This window comes from Lineus longissimus, chromosome 2 (assembly GCF_910592395.1).
Source record: "Lineus longissimus chromosome 2, tnLinLong1.2, whole genome shotgun sequence".
Lineage (NCBI taxonomy): Eukaryota > Metazoa > Nemertea > Pilidiophora > Heteronemertea > Lineidae > Lineus > Lineus longissimus.
In genome coordinates, this window is record NC_088309.1 from 29,024,259 (window position 1) to 29,041,759 (window position 17,501).

A 17,501-nucleotide genomic window follows, 5' to 3' on the forward strand; every position below is an offset into this window, starting at 1 on the left:
ATAATCCGATGACAGGAAAAGAAACGAGAACCATTCTTAGTGAATTGGTTCTCGGGAGGGGATATCGAAAGCTCATTGCTGTCCTCCTTACCTCTGATTAAGACGCATGCCTTGCAGCAGTCACATTTCCCACTCGCCTTATCCATCAGGAGATAGCCTTTCTCACACGAGGTGATTGCAGGACAGGTGACTTGACTGCAGACATTCATCGGGCAGGACTCAGCCGGTGCCTGCTTCACCAGCACCGAGAGCAGCAAGACCCGCCACCACAACTTGGAGCCACTCTTCTTATTTCTCATCTGCCAAAACAGAAAAGGCAAAATAGTTTGTGTCAAAATGCTCTTTTGTATAAAATAAGCATAATTTCACCTCGAAATAGGCAATATGCAGGTCCTTTATAAGGAAGTTACCTTAAATTACCAGGCGGTTGCAAAAGCTCACTTATCAACAGACGGCACCGTAATGCATTTGCTTCTAACATAAACAATTGCAATTCTATTCGTACTGGCCATTGTCTCAGTGTCTGCTGAGGTGTTAATCCACTACAGAGAGTTCAGAATGATTCTGCATGCCGTTTGATCACGAGAACCAGTGAGTCGGCGCCTGTCCTTCAAGGGCAAAACAGCATGCTGTCGGCCGGTGTGATAAAGTTTGTTTTGGAAAAGTACAGATGTCACCACTTGCTGCGAACCATTAACATTGCGGCAAGCTCAGGATGTAGGCCTACGAGGCCTACGGAGGGGGGGGGGGGGTGCAAATAGTAACCCGCCTCTGGCTTATGACATCAACAAATAGGGTTATAAGAAGTGTTTATATTGATATGACCGACGAAGATATTTGACCATATATATATGTTAATGAAACAATTTGCATGATTCATTAGTTCAAACTCACCTTTCTGGAGTAGACGTGCCGCTTGAGTTGGTCTCTGTGCCTGGAAGGCTCCGGTGAAAATAGCTGACGTTCCTGACAGTGTAACTCCGCATGTCACAAAAAGCTCCAGCACGTATATGCGGGACATGGACATAACACCGTGTGTAATATATATTAGTAGTCAATTAAAGCTGACATGCCAGCATAAAACCCTAGCGGCCCACTCAAGCGCCCGTCAGCTTAACAGCAGTTCGCAGGGCCTCCCACCTGGTGAAACCACGCGCTTCCCAGCGAGATCTCGTGATATTTGGGTGGTCGATCGCTACAATCCAACCTTGCATGCGTCAGGAATTGCTTCCGTATTCACCATACCGGATGTGCAACATCATTGAACACCAGTCACATTTTTAAAAAGTCCACTTTGGAAGTGAAAATGGTATCGACGGCATGAAAAATACGCCATTCTGTCAAGCTTGTACATAAAAACAAAAACTGGAAAAATATGTTTACCCACAACAACGGCTTCATGGCATGTTGGTACGACGCTAAGTATTGCCGAAGGTCTCGAGTTCGAAACCGATGAAGTGATTTTTTTCATTTTTTTTTCATCGTCAACAGCAGAGGCTATTCATGTCACAAGTTTCAAGCCAGACCCGGGCACTATTTGTTGCATACACCTGTTCGGAACCACTTCAGTAGACCCTCTATATGGCATCCGCCCCTTAACACTGCATAATATCCAAATTTGAAGAATAGTACCAGTATGTATAGTAATACATGGGGCCGTTATTGTATGTGCGCCTTACATACTCTAAAAACTCAGTTGTGCAGATGAAGCAGAGGCTGCTGCCCTTCAGGCCAAAACGTAAAGTTCGGGAAGACCATGACGGATTGTGGCTTTAGATGAAGGAGAGGCTGCTGCCCTTCAGGCCAAAACGTAAAGTTCGGGAAGACCATGACGGATTGTGGCTTTAGATGGAGGAGAGGCTGCTGCCCTTCAGGCCAAAACGTAAAGTTCGGGAAGACCATGACGGATTGTGGCTTTAGATGAAGGAGAGGCTGCTGCCCTTCAGGCCAAAACGTAAAGTTCGGGAAGACCATGACGGATTGTGGCTTTAGATGGAGGAGAGGCTGCTGCCCTCAGGCCAAAACGTCAAGTTCGGGAAGACCATGACAGATTGTGGCTTTAGGTGGAGGAGAGGCTGCTGCCCTTCAGGCCAAAACGTAAAGTTCGGAAAGACCATGACGGATTGTGGCTTTAGATGAAGGAGAGGCTGCAAGTCAGATTTGACATGATTCCATAAACTGACCCATGTCTGGGGTGTTTTCATGATTTATATCTTATCCTTTTCCGAAATAACGTAATTTGCTTAGTTGAAAATCAACCCTTCAAAATTCTTATACTTCTGAGGTTATGGTGTTGGTCACATACGACCATCAAGAATCAATAAAGAATAATCATACGCCTCATCATTCTTGCCATCTTGCCAGCAACTGGATGTGAGCCAAATGCTTCACGTATACCGCCTTGACGGCGCAGGGCATAGTACCCTTTTAGGTGCCAGCGGCCTTTCATAGTAATAGTTCAGCGCCAACAATGTCTCAAACGTCCTCTATACTTTGATAATATATACAATAGTACATACAATATGGTATTTTGTAGGAAAATTTTTCTAAATCACCTAATAAACGTGTGATTTCTATGATTATAAATGTACTTGACCCAGCTATTGATCAAATTACCCGATATGAAGCAAGCGAGGCTGAGTGCTACAAAGGCTTTTGGCCTATACACCCGGCGAATGTAACGGATTGTTACGATATCCCTCATCAAGCAGTGGAAGCTCCTCTTTCTCTCTTGAGTTGGTTTATTGAGCGAGGACCGACCTGTCCGCGGCTCTCTTGATCTGGCTACAGAGGAGAGTTGACACAACGCTGTCGACATGACCGGCATGGAGGTGAGAATGAGAGTGAAGACTACCTCGGATTACTGACTGTTTATGATCGTGGCGTAATCGCTTCCCTCACCCAGACGACCAGCCTCGTCACCAGAACAACCGGAGGACTATGATGTTTACGGCTGAAGGACCTCCATGGTTATGGACATATCGCACTATTTCAAGGTAAGAAGTCAAAGTTCGCGGCCACTTGCGGCAGACCGAGAGTCAACTTTGCATGTATCGTATTTGCTCTTTGATATCACCAAGATCTAGGTGTGGTAAATAACCAGTCTAAATATGTCGAGCCGGTTTTATTCCACAAATCCGCAATGGCTATCTCATAAGCGTTTTACGCCGCGTATCACGGACGACTCAGTTCCGTCGTCAGGATTGCGCGGTGAAAGCCTTGTGCGTGAAATGCCTATTTTAGGATAGGCTTTTAAAATAAATTCCACTTGTGAACTGTTATCATGACCAATTTAAGGCCGGTTTTATTTCGGATCTGCTGCTCTATTCGCTTCGTAATGACAGCTATCATCTAATTAACCTAGGAAAATCACATTCCACAGGCAACTTGATAGAAATACATATTGCCCTCGACAAAGGGGCTGTATTTGATAAAGGTCTACATCCTCTTACAGAACGAAATTACAAAATGTATCAACCAATTGGAAAAGCAGACTTCGTGTCACTAATGGCCATTGGTCATGTCATCCGGTATTGTGTGGGTATATCAAGTAGGAGTTTGCGCTTCCTCATAAACACATCCTCTCAGTCAGATGTAAGACTCTTGCTCTTTCATGACTTGACAATAAGTACTACTAATTGCATCTTCAGTCTGGTTCTGAGCGCGGATGCTGTCAGCTTATAATCTAATAAACATAACGAGAGGTGCACCGCACTATATTCTGAGCTGACGCGGGCACTTCCACAGTTGACGGAGATGTTCTTCAGTTGTTATAACGCTTGTATGAAGAGTCCTATGTACGTTGTGTGCTAACTAGTCTTGTCCTGTTGACATAGGCCATTTGAGGAGTTTTGATTCGGTGACAGAAAACACAATCATCCAGCCACACTGGTTATTAGGTCGCTTGCATGTAAGCTGTGCTTCGGTTTAAACCGCTCGTTTACTCGGCAGGCTTCACCAAGGTCGCTTGCATGTAAGCTGTGCTTCGGTTTAAACCGCTCGTTTACTCGGCAGGCTTCACCAAGGTCGCTTGCATGTAAGCTGTGCTTCGGTTTAAACCGCTCGTTTACTCGACAGGCTTCACCAAGGTCGCTTGCATGTAAGCTGTGCTTCGGTTTAAACCGCTCGTTTACTCGGCAGGCTTCACCAAGGTCGCTTGCATGTAAGCTGTGATTCGGTTTAAACCGCTGCTTCACCAAGGTCGCTTGCATGTAAGCTGTGCTTGGATCTGCTGGAGCGGATGCCATATGATTAATCTTTTAGAGAGACTCGAGTCTTGATTATCATACCGCACCCTGACTCACGAGCACTCTGTGATCATGACTTAAATGTTACTCGTTCAGAAAAATAGTTTACTGATGAACCAGAAGAAGAACAAACATACTGCAATAAAAAGCCGCCCATTCCTTTAAGAAACGACAGATAGCAGTTCAAAGTACTTGTTCCCCGAATACTTTGAAGTGTACCTGCCTTCTCAGACTCTGAAGTTGACGATTATCGATTTTTGAACACCATTCGCCTCCTCAGCTCATAGCAACACTTTCCCCGAGCTTGCCCTCACGAATTATGAGCTGTCTATAAATTCCCGAGCCGCGGTGCCTTACACGAGCATTCCGAGGATGTTTAAAATTGTCGATTGGATCGTCAGCGCTGGCATCATGCCGTCGGCGGTTATTTCTCTTGCCTCTATGTGTTAACTCCTGGATTATGCGGATCAAGCGGATTAAGATGGGTCACCTGGATTACGGCAGTAGTTGCAGGTGCGTCTTCATTCTACTTATAATTGCATAACTTCCATTTCCTGCTGCAGTTGACTTCAGTTGTCACTGATGTCCTTCATGGCCCGGTCACATGTGGGTTTGTACTCACGTTTGCGCCCCGGAATGGCTGCAGTCTCACTTGTCCACCATACTTCGTCTTTAATTTGTCTGCCACCGTTGCCATCCCCTATCCAGTTGGTTTAATATTTAGTGCCGCTAATGCTTTACTAAAATTCCAATGCTGCTTTCAAGTTGTTGCAGTCGCTTTCTTTTTTGAAAAGGGTTAGGGTTATTAAATTAATAATGTCACTGTCAGGGTCGTGCTGTTGCAGTCGCCGCTGTTCATTCTGAAGCGACCCTTCAAAGAGAGAATGACGTGAGGTTTGGCGAACCACCACCTCTATTGAAGGGACCCTTCAAAGAGAGAATGACGTGTGGTTTGACGAACCACCACCTCTATTGAGAGGACCCTTCAAAGAGAGAATGACGTGTGGTTTGACGAACCACCACCTCTATTGAAGGGACCCTTCAAAGAGAGAATGACGTGAGGTTTGGCGAACCACCACCTCTATTGAAGGGACCCTTCAAAGAGAGAATGACGTGTGGTTTGGCGAACCACCAACTCTATTGAAGGGACCCTTCAAAGAGAGAATGACGTGTGGTTTGGCGAACCACCACCTCTATTGAAGGGACCCTTTAAAGAGAGAATGACGTGAGGTTTGGCGAACCACCACCTCTATTGAAGGGACCCTTCAAAGAGAGAATGACGTGTGGTTTGGCGAACCACCACCTCTATTGAAGGGACCCTTCAAAGAGAGAATGACGTGTGGTTTGGCGAACCACCACCTCTATTGAAGGGACCCTTCAAAGAGAGAGATAGACGTGTGGTTTGACGAACCACCACCTCTGTTGAAAGGACCCTTCAAAGAGAGAGATAGACGTGTGGTTTGACGAACCACCACCTCTATTGAAGGGACCCTTCAAAGAGAGAATGACGTGTGGTATGGCGAACCACCACCTCTATTGAAGGGACTCTTCAAAGAGAGAGATAGACGTGTGGTTTGACGAACCATCACCTCTGTTGAAGGGACCCTTCAAAGAGAGAATGACGTGTGGTTTGACGAACCACCACCTCTATTGAAGGGACCCTTCAAAGAGAGAATGACGTGAGGTTTGGCGAACCACCACCTCTATTAAAGGGACCCTTCAAAGAGAGAATGACGTGTGGTTTGACGAACCACCACTTCTATTGAAGGGACCCTTCAAAGAGAGAATGACGTGTGGTTTGACGAACCACCACCTCTATTGAAGGGACCCTTCAAAGAGAGAATGGCGTGTGGTTTGACGAACCACCACCTCTATTGAAGGGACCCTTCAAAGAGAGAATGACGTGTGGTTTGACGAACCACCACCTCTATTGAAGGGACCCTTCAAAGAGAGAATGACGTGTGGTTTGGCGAACCACCACCTCTATTGAAGGGACGCTTCAAAGAGAGAATGACGTGTGGTTTGGCGAACCACCACCTCTATTGAAGGGACCCTTCAAAGAGAGAATGACGTGTGGTTTGACGAACCACCACCTCTATTGAAGGGACCCTTCAAAGAGAGAATGACGTGTGGTATGGCGAACCACCACCTCTATTGAAGGGACTCTTCAAAGAGAGAATGACGTGTGGTTTGGCGAACCACCACCTCTATTGAAGGGACCCTTCAAAGAGAGAATGACGTGTGGTTTGACGAACCACCACCTCTATTGAAGGGAGCCTTCAAAGAGAGAGATAGACGTGTGGTTTGACGAACCATCACCTCTGTTGAAGGGACCCTTCAAAGAGAGAATGACGTGTGGTTTGACGAACCACAACCTCTGTTGAAGGGAGCCTTCAAAGAGAGAGATAGACGTGTGGTTTGACGAACCATCACCTCTGTTGAAGGGAGCCTTCAAAGAGAGAGATAGACGTGTGGTTTGACGAACCACCACCTCTGTTGAAGGGAGCCTTCAAAGAGAGAGATAGACGTGTGGTTTGACGAACCATCACCTCTGTTGAAGGGACCCTTCAAAGAGAGAATGACGTGTGGTTTGACGAACCACCACCTCTGTTGAAGGGAGCCTTCAAAGAGAGAATGACGTGTGGTTTGACGAACCATCACCTCTATTGAAGGGACCCTTCAAAGAGAGAGGTAGACGTGTGGTTTGACGAACCATCACCTCTGTTGAAGGGACCCTTCAAAGAGAGAATGACGTGTGGTTTGACGAACCACCACCTCTGTTGAAGGGAGCCTTCAAAGAGAGAATGACGTGTGGTTTGACGAACCACCACCTCTATTGAAGGGACCCTTCAAAGAGAGAATGACGTGTGGTTTGACGAACCACCACCTCTATTGAAGGGACCCTTCAAAGAGAGAATGACGTGTGGTATGGCGAACCACCACCTCTATTGAAGGGACCCTTCAAAGAGAGAATGACGTGTGGTATGGCGAACCACCACCTCTATTGAAGGGACTCTTCAAAGAGAGAGATAGACGTGTGGTTTGACGAACCATCACCTCTGTTGAAGGGACCCTTCAAAGAGAGAATGACGTGTGGTTTGACGAACAACCACCTCTGTTGAAAGGACCCTTCAAAGAGAGAGATAGACGTGTGGTTTGACGAACCATCACCTCTATTGAAGGGACCCTTCAAAGAGAGAATGACGTGTGGTTTGACGAACCACCACCTCTATTGAAGGGAGCCTTCAAAGAGAGAGATAGACGTGTGGTTTGACGAACCACCACCTCTGTTGAAGGGACTCTTCAAAGAGAGAATGACGTGTGGTTTGACGAACCACCACCTCTATTGAAGGGACCCTTCCAAGGAAGATTTTCGAACCACCGCCTCTGGTGATGTCCAACCATATCCTTTGATCTTGTGTCGATATCCGTATTAACAAGTATAGTACAGTGAGACCAATAGCTAATAGAAAACAAGGTATTTCTCATCAAAGTTGGTAACGATCGTTAAGAAGGCGCTAAAGTGGTATGTTGATGTGCGACATTCCCAAAACAGTTGTATTCCAATGTCGTCCTGAGCTAAATCATAGTTATCTCTCTCCAAGCCGTGTATATACCCCTCCTCAACTGTTTAACGTTTCAATAATAAACTCATTTCAACATTGCCTCGAAAAAGAATGTGATAATTCAAATACCAGAAAACGGTTGAGTGAGGAGAGTTCACTTGCATAATTGGCTCTGAACAAGGATCTTGATAACTCGAAGCCATTAACAAGGTGAATGTGAGATGCCTTAATTGGTGGTGATGTTTATTCGCCATTTAGTAGCATCATAACGCTTTTTGCCTACGGACTGCTTTCGAATGATAAACGTCTCAAAACTAGTCATTTCTATGTACAACTCTACGTGTTGATATGAAACATAATTTTTTCGGGTAAATATTCGGGGCGACCCCATGAAAATACACACATCGTCTTGGCTCGGCCATGAATTTATAATGAATCTCAAGTAGTTGATTGTGATGTATTGGGCGAGGTGTCTTGGGGATAGATATGCTGTGCACAGCGGTTGACAATGTTGGCAGGGGATACAGTTGTTTTAAGGGATGCCTAACACTCTTGTTCAGATATGACTGGTATGGCATGGTCTTCTTAGCTAACACTCCTGTTAAAATAGACTGGTATGGCAAGGACTTCTTTAGCTAACGCTGTTTTCCAGAAATGACCAGTATGGCATGGTCTTCTTAGCTAACACTCCTGTTAAAATAGACTGGTATGGCAAGGACTTCTTTAGCTAACGCTGTTTTCCAGAAATGACCAGTATGGCATGGTCTTCTTAGCTAACACTCCTGTTAAAATAGACTGGTATGGCAAGGACTTCTTTAGCTAACGCTGTTTTCAAGAAATGACCAGTATGGCATGGTCTTCTTAGCTAACACTCATGTTGCAATAGACTGGTATGGCAAGGACTTCTTTAGCTAACGCTGTTTTCCAGAAATGACCAGTATGGCATGGTCTTCTAGCTAACACTCCTGTTAAAATAGACTGGTATGGCAAGGACTTCTTTAGCTAACGCTGTTTTCAAGAAATGACCAGTATGGCATGGTCTTCTTAGCTAACACTCCTGTTAAAATAGACTGGTATGGCAAGGACTTCTTTAGCTAACGCTGTTTTCCAGAAATGACCAGTATGGCATGGTCTTCTAGCTAACACTCCTGTTAAAATAGACTGGTATGGCAAGGACTTCTTTAGCTAACGCTGTTTTCAAGAAATGACCAGTATGGCATGGTCTTCTTAGCTAACACTCCTGTTAAAATAGACTGGTATGGCAAGGACTTCTTTAGCTAACGCTGTTTTCCAGAAATGACCAGTATGGCATGGTCTTCTTAGCTAACACTCCTGTTAAAATAGACTGGTATGTCAAGGACTTCTTTAGTTAACGCTGTTTTCTAGAAATGACCAGTATGGCATGGTCTTCTTAGCTAACACTCCTGTTACAATAGACTGGTATGGCAAGGACTTCTTTAGCTAACGCTGTTTTCCGGAAATGACCAGTATGGCATGGTCTTCTTAGCTAACACTCCTGTTGCAATAGACTGGTATGGCAAGGACTTCTTTAGCTAACGCTGTTTTCAAGAAATGACCAGTATGGCATGGTCTTCTTAGCTAACACTCCTGTTGCAATAGACTGGTATGGCAAGGACTTCTTTAGCTAACGCTGTTTTCCAGAAATGACCAGTATGGCATGGTCTTCTTAGCTAACACTCCTGTTAAGATAAGACTGGTATGGCAAAGACTTCTTTAGCTAACGCTGTTTTCCAGAAATGACTGGTATTGCGTTGTCTTAACCTCAACAACACTGTTCCAGATGTAGCTGGTATCCCATGGTCCTCATGTTCCTTGTGATCAAGTGCCTTGCCACCGATGCAGGAAATGTAACCGTCCAGACACCTCTCGGGGAAGTCATAGGAACCAGGAAAACATATCCATTTGGGTTAGGTGAGTTGGTGAATTGGCACACATACGTCCTCGCATGGACCACAAAGGATCAGGTTTATTATTGTAGCTTATCATCGCCATCGTTTGCTCGACTGCTCCGTTAGTGGAATGCCATCAAGGCAAGTGTCATATTTTCCATTTAATGTCATGAGATTCATGTTGTCAGGGATACCATGCGGCTCACTCCTTCATTCAAACAAATCGCCCTGTTTCCCCTTGCTTTCCCGAAGATGGTACGCGCAAGACAAAGTTTTGTCACTCGGGGCACCATGATGACTTCATGCACAACCGTCGGGTATGTAGTTTTATGTGTCAAAATTCCTCGTTCACATGTCTGGGTCACGTCTTTTCAGGGGAACACACGGATACTATCGACTCATTTCTCGGACTTCCTTATGCCAAACCACCGCTCGGCAGTCTCCGATTTGAGGTAAGTACAGGGCAAGGCTACCACCGCTCGGCAATCTCCGATTTGAGGTGAGTACTGGGCAAGGCTACCACCGCTCGGCAATCTCCGATTTGAGGTGAGTACTGGGCAAGGCTACCACCGCTCGGCAATCTCCGATTTGAGGTAAGTACTGGGCAAGGCTACCACCGCTCGGCAATCTCCGATTTGAGGTAAGTACAGGGCAAGGCTACCACCGCTCGGCAATCTCCGATTTGAGGTAAGTACTGGGCAAGGCTACCACCGCTCGGCAATCTCCGATTTGAGGTGAGTACTGGGCAAGGCTACCAACACTCGGCAATCTCCGATTTGAATTTGAATCGATGCACCACTCCTTCTGACAGTCAACTCTGCTCGTTGGATTTCTCCTATTGTCATCTGCAATCCCGATCTTTCTGTTGGTCCTGTAAAGGCTATGCTATGTTCCTGAGTGAACCTACTTCTTCTTGCCTCTTCGCTCTTTTTCCAGGCACCAGAGCCGGTAGAGCCATGGCAACATCCCATGGACGCCACCGTCTGGTCAAGAGGAAGCTGCACGGCCGTCGAGGATTGCCTTTATCTGAACATATATTCACCCTACAAGGTCAGAAGATAACTCACTATTGTAAGGTTTCATCGCAAGTTACCGCAAATAGATACATTTGCTTACAGAAACAGAATAACAATTTGACTCTCCCAAACAATGTCGTCCGGCTATCTGGAACACGATCATTAGTCATCATAACAGTACCCAAACTTCTGTAGCCAGCAAGCGACGTCAATGTTAGAGAAATGAGCTTTGATTGCCCAATTGGAATTATTGTGACACAGCGTCAACTTTCATTTGTACAATTGCAGTAGTCGAAAAGGTGATGTTGATCAGTCCTCAGCTACTAAATTCAAGCCAATAGTGAACAGATACTCATTGCAATCGATTCGTGTTTTATGAGAAACCCCATCGATACTGGATGAACAATACCCGACCTGATTTCGATACATTCATTTATCATTGAGGATCTCGTTTCGAACCTCCTCCTTATCACGTTATTGACAGTCATTTTCAAAACTGATTCCTAACAGTATTTGTAACTGGCCGTTCCTTTTAAGCAGATTTTGTAAAGGACCGTTCTTTCCAAGCAGTATTTGGTATGGGCCTTCTAAGTAGTTTTCCATGGGTTGAACGGCTCCATCAAGCAAAGCATTTCATATTGAGCTATATGATAATGCGCCCACTACTGTATCCGAGAAATCGGAAATTCAATGGTATTGTCAGCCTCTAAAATTTAAATCGAGTGTGACAAACAGTGAAACAAAGTCATGTATTGCTCTTCAATGAAGATCCAGGATGCCTCATGCACGAAGTGACTCGTTAACCAAGGGGTAGAAAAGTTCATTGTTGGCATTCGCTTTGCTCACTTTAAGGGCCGAATTCATAAAGGGCGTTTAAGGGTTAGACGCGTGTAACTTCTCTCTAATCAGTTTCAGGGCCTATTCATATTCTGTGAAGATTTACATGAAGGATCTGAATCTGTCTATTCAGAAGTTAATCGCTGTTTTAAGCTAAACGCCCTTTATGAATTTGGCCCTAAGTATCTAAATCTTTGTTTTTGCCACTGCAGTCTTCTGACGATCAAGGGACGCGCTATCCCGTAATGTTTTATATTCACGGAGGCTCGTACATGCAGGGTACGGCGACTGACTATGACGGTACGGCCCTCGCTCAGTACGGAGTAGTGGTGGTTATCATCAACTATAGGCTCTTCCTAGCTGGTGAGTAGCATGGCCCTTTGTGCGACTGGTCCCTTATGATAATTTGCTGTTGTCGCCAAATTCTGCCATAAGGTCGGCTGTTACGTAATTACGCCTTTGCAATGGAAACATAACTACTATTGTTAGAATCTTTCCCACCCAGACAGAGAAAAAGCCATTGGGTCTTGGTGATAATGTAGAAAGCCTACATCAGCCCCCAACAGCTAGCTCGAGATGAACACCTCCGTCACCAGGTATGGTGTAACTTCTGAAAGTCTGTCTCTTTCATCACCCAATCTTTGTGTGACCGTCGGGCCTGAACTGTTTGATAAAAGGATATACCTTGCACGGCCAGTCACTTCCCATCTTTGGCCCTTATTTGGAATCTTACCGGTTTCCTAATGGTGCGAGGCACGGACTGAGGCGGGCATTTCACAGCTGCACGATGGAGGAGAAGGATGCTTCCATATTTGTCAGACATCCCGATCGATCATATTGATATAGACCTAATGTCGAAACCATTGCCATCCAGTTCTAAATTTTGTACCTTTTTGGGATGGATTATCAATACGAACGACCAAGGGGGCGTAACCATGGGAATTCATTCTGCTGAATCCAGAAGAAATGTGATGTGAGCTTTGGAAAGATATATATATATAATAAAATCGTTGGATGTCATAAACCAGATTCTCATTGTCGAACTCCTTGTTTGCTTGTTGTCGATGTTGGGCTCAGCATCCTCAGGACTTATACTGATGGGAGGATGAAACCAAGTCAATAATCAATAATCCAAGATTCCTACCCCACGATATTTGGTTCATTTGAGGTCCTCCACTCAATATCACTCAAACGATGCGCTAAAGATATGACAGATGGTGGAACAAATACCGCATTGGTCCGAGACTGACTGACGGGGAGGCCAAACATTATATGGCGAATGTGATATCCACAAATACAGACTTATGTTTCTTTCATTGCCGGGTGAAGAGGTCACATCTAACTCCATTTACGTCTTTAAAACAGGGTTCCTGAGCACCGACAATTCTACACTGCCTGGCAACTATGGCGTTCTCGATCAAGTCATCGCCTTGAACTGGGTCTCGAATAATATCCGCCATTTCCGTGGAAACCCGAAGGAAGTGACGATCTTTGGGAACAGTGCCGGTGGGTCGAGTGTAGGAATACATATCATATCTCCCTTGTCCAAAGGTGAGTACATGTATATCTCTTCGACAGATTATTAATTGAAATAACTTGAGCGGTCAACATCAGTTCACCGCTTGAAAAGTTAATCAGATCATTGACATTCAAACTCCACTCGTTTACCGTGCTCCATCGTTTACCGTGCGCCTGCGGGGAATCGTGAATTTGCAAACAAATTGGCCACCTTTAAATTCCATGACATTGTCGAGGTGAATGTATTTCACGATCTGGATGACTTATGCGATATGAATGAGACGGCGAAGATCAAATCACTGTCGTGCTGTACGTGCAACATCGGAAATTAAACCACCTTGCATCGAGGTTCGATTACTTGTCAGTGAGACAGTGATGCTTTCGTCCAATCAGAATTCGTGCAAGCTATGTAGCCTTGGGTTCACGCTGTGGCCTGGGGGTCATCACCCTCTATTGACCGCGTTGCCGATGTCATCAGTAAAACGTTATACTGCAGGACACGAAAATCAAGATGATTCCGAGAAATGCCGAGCTGGTTACATCAGAAGATATGGTACTAACAGAATTTTTCCATTTTATGGGTTAATCATTGATGAAAGTTGTCGGTACAGTCTAAAAGATAAATTCACTGCGCAGAGCATAGTATTGATGCGCATATTTCGTGTAGTACTCCTTTAATAATCTGCTGAACGATATGTGTCCCATATATTGTAGGTCTTTTCCACCGTGCAATCATCCAGAGTGGTCCGATCAATGCATACTGGGCGTCCTATAAGTCGGGTGACGGGTTTAGTCCGCGACAATTTTTTACCGAAGTGGTTGAAAAGCAGGACTGTGTCTCACCAACCGTCCAAGATGCCATCGCATGCCTGAAGGAGGTAGAGTATGAACATCTGATTGACCCTTGGACCAAGAACAGCGAGGATGTAAGTTCATGTACACTGAAGAACTTCAGTAGCCCCCTCCCCTCTAAAGACGCTCCTGGTTTTATCAACTCTCATAAATATAACCCCCGTTTCTTCCGTAAATATCCTTTAACTTTTCAAACGACAACTTCTTTTATCCTCTCGTTTCTTCAGTACAAATTCTTCACTATTTCCGAGGAAGATACCAAACCACGTATTGACGGAGTCGTCATCCCAGAGTCCATTACGTCACTACTGTCACGTGGTCGAGTCAACAATGTACCTGTTATGTTAGGTGTGACGTCGGAGGAATCGGCCCGAATATATGGATTCTTTCTCGATTCAAGATTTTATAGTTACTACCCAGATGCAGGTATGATGAGTTCCGAATGTTGATGCCCGCTTACCATAAATTAGACTGCTCTAAATCATTTATTGTACATGCTATACTTATTGTTTGCCTGTTAGACTGTTTGCCTAACATACCACCATCATTCAATAGTTCCTTGTCACATCACGGATAATGATTGTATGTTTGTTCTTTAGATCATGAACTAGGCGACGGGATGGACCGGGCCTCATTTCTAAAGATGACGGACTACTTTGCCAAGTTATTCGATTGGCCAAGCACTGTTAGTGACGTTATAAAGTTTCACTATACTGATTGGACAAATCCAAACGATACATTTGTCAACAGAGACAACTTTATTCAAGTAAGTTGGTATTTCAGCCATGGAAGTTAGCATCAAGAGGCCTGACTGCTCAGCATGCATTTTAGTTTCTTTCACTACATTTATGATGACATTCAGTCTACTGTTAGTGTTACACCACTTCCTGTACGCTGGAATATGAAAAAAGGTCATATAGGCCTATATTGGAATTGCGTCTTGTTTCAGTTGTGTGGTGACACGGATATGGCTTACCCGACCCATAGTTTAGCCAACGCCTTCGATCAGATTGGCATGCCCGTCTATCGTTACGTGTTTGATTACAAACTTCGCCATGTAGCCATCTTCCCGGAGTGGGTGAGAAACTACAGCTATCATGAGATTGAGCTCTCGCTCGTGTTTGGCGCTCCTTTCACTGGACATCTACAGCCATTCGTCCTCTCGTCTAACTTCACTAGGGAGGACAAGACGATGAGCAAGGCACTGATGACATGGTGGACAAACTTTGCCAAAACTGGGTAAGTACAATAGACTCGTCAAAAGGCGAGCCCTGCCCAGAGAAGTGGGGGCACTTGCTCGTGTGCACCACAATACCACAATCTGCCGGTGGTTTCTGGGTTGGTCAGAGACTGTAGGCACTGATAGGCTCTGAACTCGGATGACCTTCTTATTTAATATCACCATGGGTCTAAGAAAAGCAGCCTTCGATGCATAAGGAACTAAAAACCCCATTTGGAAAAAACGAAGTTACTTAAATGATTCTCGCCTGATCGAATAAAGACAAAGGATACATGGCTGTTCAAACCGTCACGGGATCTTCCTTCGTGACTTCTATTAACAGACCGTAGACGAAGTTCTCTAGAGAATGGAGGCAACATTCCTCAAGTGATTCTCGGTAGTACTAACCTTCTACAACATGTATTTTTAGGAAACCCACGAGAGGAAGTGAAAATCCCTTTAACACCGACTGGGTGCCCTACACCAAGATTTCAGGGAAATACCTTTCTGTGGAGGAAGGCGGTATCAGTATTAGAGATCACGTCAAGCCAAACACGTTTGCCTTATGGAACTGGTTGATGCCACGGGTTAGCATTAATGTTACCGCAAGCTATGATGTTGCTCCAACAAAACACTATCAACCAAGTTTTCCTGCAGTCTTGTGGGTCTTTGTTGCATTTTCTGTGGCGTTGTTGTGTGTTGTTATTGTTTTGGGCGCTCTAGTTATCTCTTATAGAAACTCTTCAAGGCGTTTGCTGGACCCTTCGTATTCAATGAGTTATAATGGTCCGTCAAGGCTAACCACATGAGTGAGTGGTGATATTGATATTAAATACAATACAATGGGCCGATAAGGTTAATCATTGAGTGAGTGGTGATATTTACAGATAGTGGTCTTAGCCAAAGCCTTGTGTGTAAGGTTGCTTTCATATTCAATGAATTATAATGGGCCGACAAGGTCAACCACATGAGTAGGCGGTCCTAATCAGAGCCATGTGTGTGGAGTTGCTTTCATATCCAATGAGTTATAATGGGCCGACAAGGTTCACACTTCACATGTGGAATAAAGAGGACACCAGGATTTGAAATAAAAAATAAAACACCTGAGCGGTCTTATCAGAAACGTGTATTGACAAGTTGAAGTTGCTCAATTTCACGTAGTTGGGGACCGGTGGGATTCGAACCAGCGCAAAAAGAAAAAACCAACCGTGTCAGCGCCTCAGACCACTGAGCCACCGAAGTACAGTTTGAATAGAGAGAGAGCGGTAGCCGGTACATATTCAGCAAGTGGGTTGGGGGCGGTTGTCGACGCTGCTTGGGTCTTTTAGCGCTGGTTCGAATCCAACTGATTTGCTCGCTTCACGTCATGAGCACATTGAACTGCTGAACCGTGCTGAATAACGGGTTACTGCTCTCTCCAAACCAATTCAAACGTTAAATCAACTGCAAAGATAATCGTTTATATCACTGCTCCACCGTGTTGACAACATGATGAGAGAGATAAGGAAGTCACAGCCAGGCCGAATCAGTCCTGGCTGCACCACCATGTTGACAACATGATGAGAGTGATGAGACAGTCACAGCCAAGGCGCATCAGTCTTCGCCGCACTGCCTATAGTTGTTAATATGGCGAGAGAGATGTGACAGTCACAGCCAGGCCAAATCAGTCCTGGCTGCTCTGCCAAGTTGTCGACATGGCGAGAGAGATGACGCAGTCACAGAGAGAGATGAGGAAGTCACAGCCTGGCCGAATCAGTCCGGGCTGCCCCACTGTGTTGACAGCATGATGAGAGAGATGAAACGGTCATAGCCAGGCCGAATTAGTCCTGGCTGCTCCACCGTGTTGACAACATGATGAGAGAGATAAGGAAGTCACAGCCAGGCCGAATCAGTCCTGGCTGCTCCACCATGTTGACAACATGATGAGAGTGATGAGACAGTCACAGGCAGGCCACATCAGTCTTCGCCGCACTGCCTAGTTGTTGATATGGTGAGAGAGATGAGACAGTCACAGCCAGGCCAAATCAGTCTTGGCTGCTCTGCCAAGTTGTCTACATGGTGAGAGAGATGAGGAAGTCACACCCAGGCCATATCAGTCTTCGCCGCACTGCCTAGTTGTTAATATGGTGAGAGTGATGAGACAGTCACAGCCTGGCCGCATCAGTCCTGGCTGCCCTACTGTGTTGACAGCATGATGAGAGAGATGAAACGGTCATAGCCAGGCCGAATTAGTCATGGCTGCTCCACCGTGTTGACAACATGATGAGAGAGATGAGACAGCCACAAGCAGGCCAAATCAGTCTTGGCTGCTCTGCCAAGTTGTCTACATGGTGAGA

At 45.2% G+C, this 17,501-nt stretch overlaps 1 protein-coding gene across 1 annotated transcript; it reads left to right on the forward strand.

Annotated features, from left to right (window-relative positions):
- The first annotated feature begins 2,755 nt into the window (after positions 1–2,755).
- Positions 2,756–16,272, forward strand: LOC135483941 (acetylcholinesterase-like). The gene is made up of 11 exons (XM_064765016.1): positions 2,756–2,996; positions 9,615–9,745; positions 10,099–10,175; positions 10,660–10,773; positions 11,789–11,939; positions 12,942–13,127; positions 13,809–14,020; positions 14,174–14,372; positions 14,546–14,712; positions 14,896–15,185; positions 15,596–16,272. Exons 1-11 carry the CDS (start codon positions 2,941–2,943, stop codon positions 15,972–15,974), a joined length of 1,962 nt encoding a protein of 653 aa, XP_064621086.1. The 5' UTR covers positions 2,756–2,940; the 3' UTR covers positions 15,975–16,272.
- The last annotated feature ends 1,229 nt before the right edge of the window (positions 16,273–17,501 follow it).

Excerpts from the sequence above, each read along its gene's own strand:
- LOC135483941 (XM_064765016.1), top strand. The coding sequence starts at position 2,941 with ATGATGTTTACGGCTGAAGGACCTCCATGGTTATGGACATATCGCACT. Across the intron at positions 10,176-10,659 it reads TCGGCAGTCTCCGATTTGAG|GCACCAGAGCCGGTAGAGCC; the intron begins GTAAGTACAGGG and ends CTCTTTTTCCAG. Across the intron at positions 15,186-15,595 it reads ACAAACTTTGCCAAAACTGG|GAAACCCACGAGAGGAAGTG; the intron begins GTAAGTACAATA and ends ATGTATTTTTAG.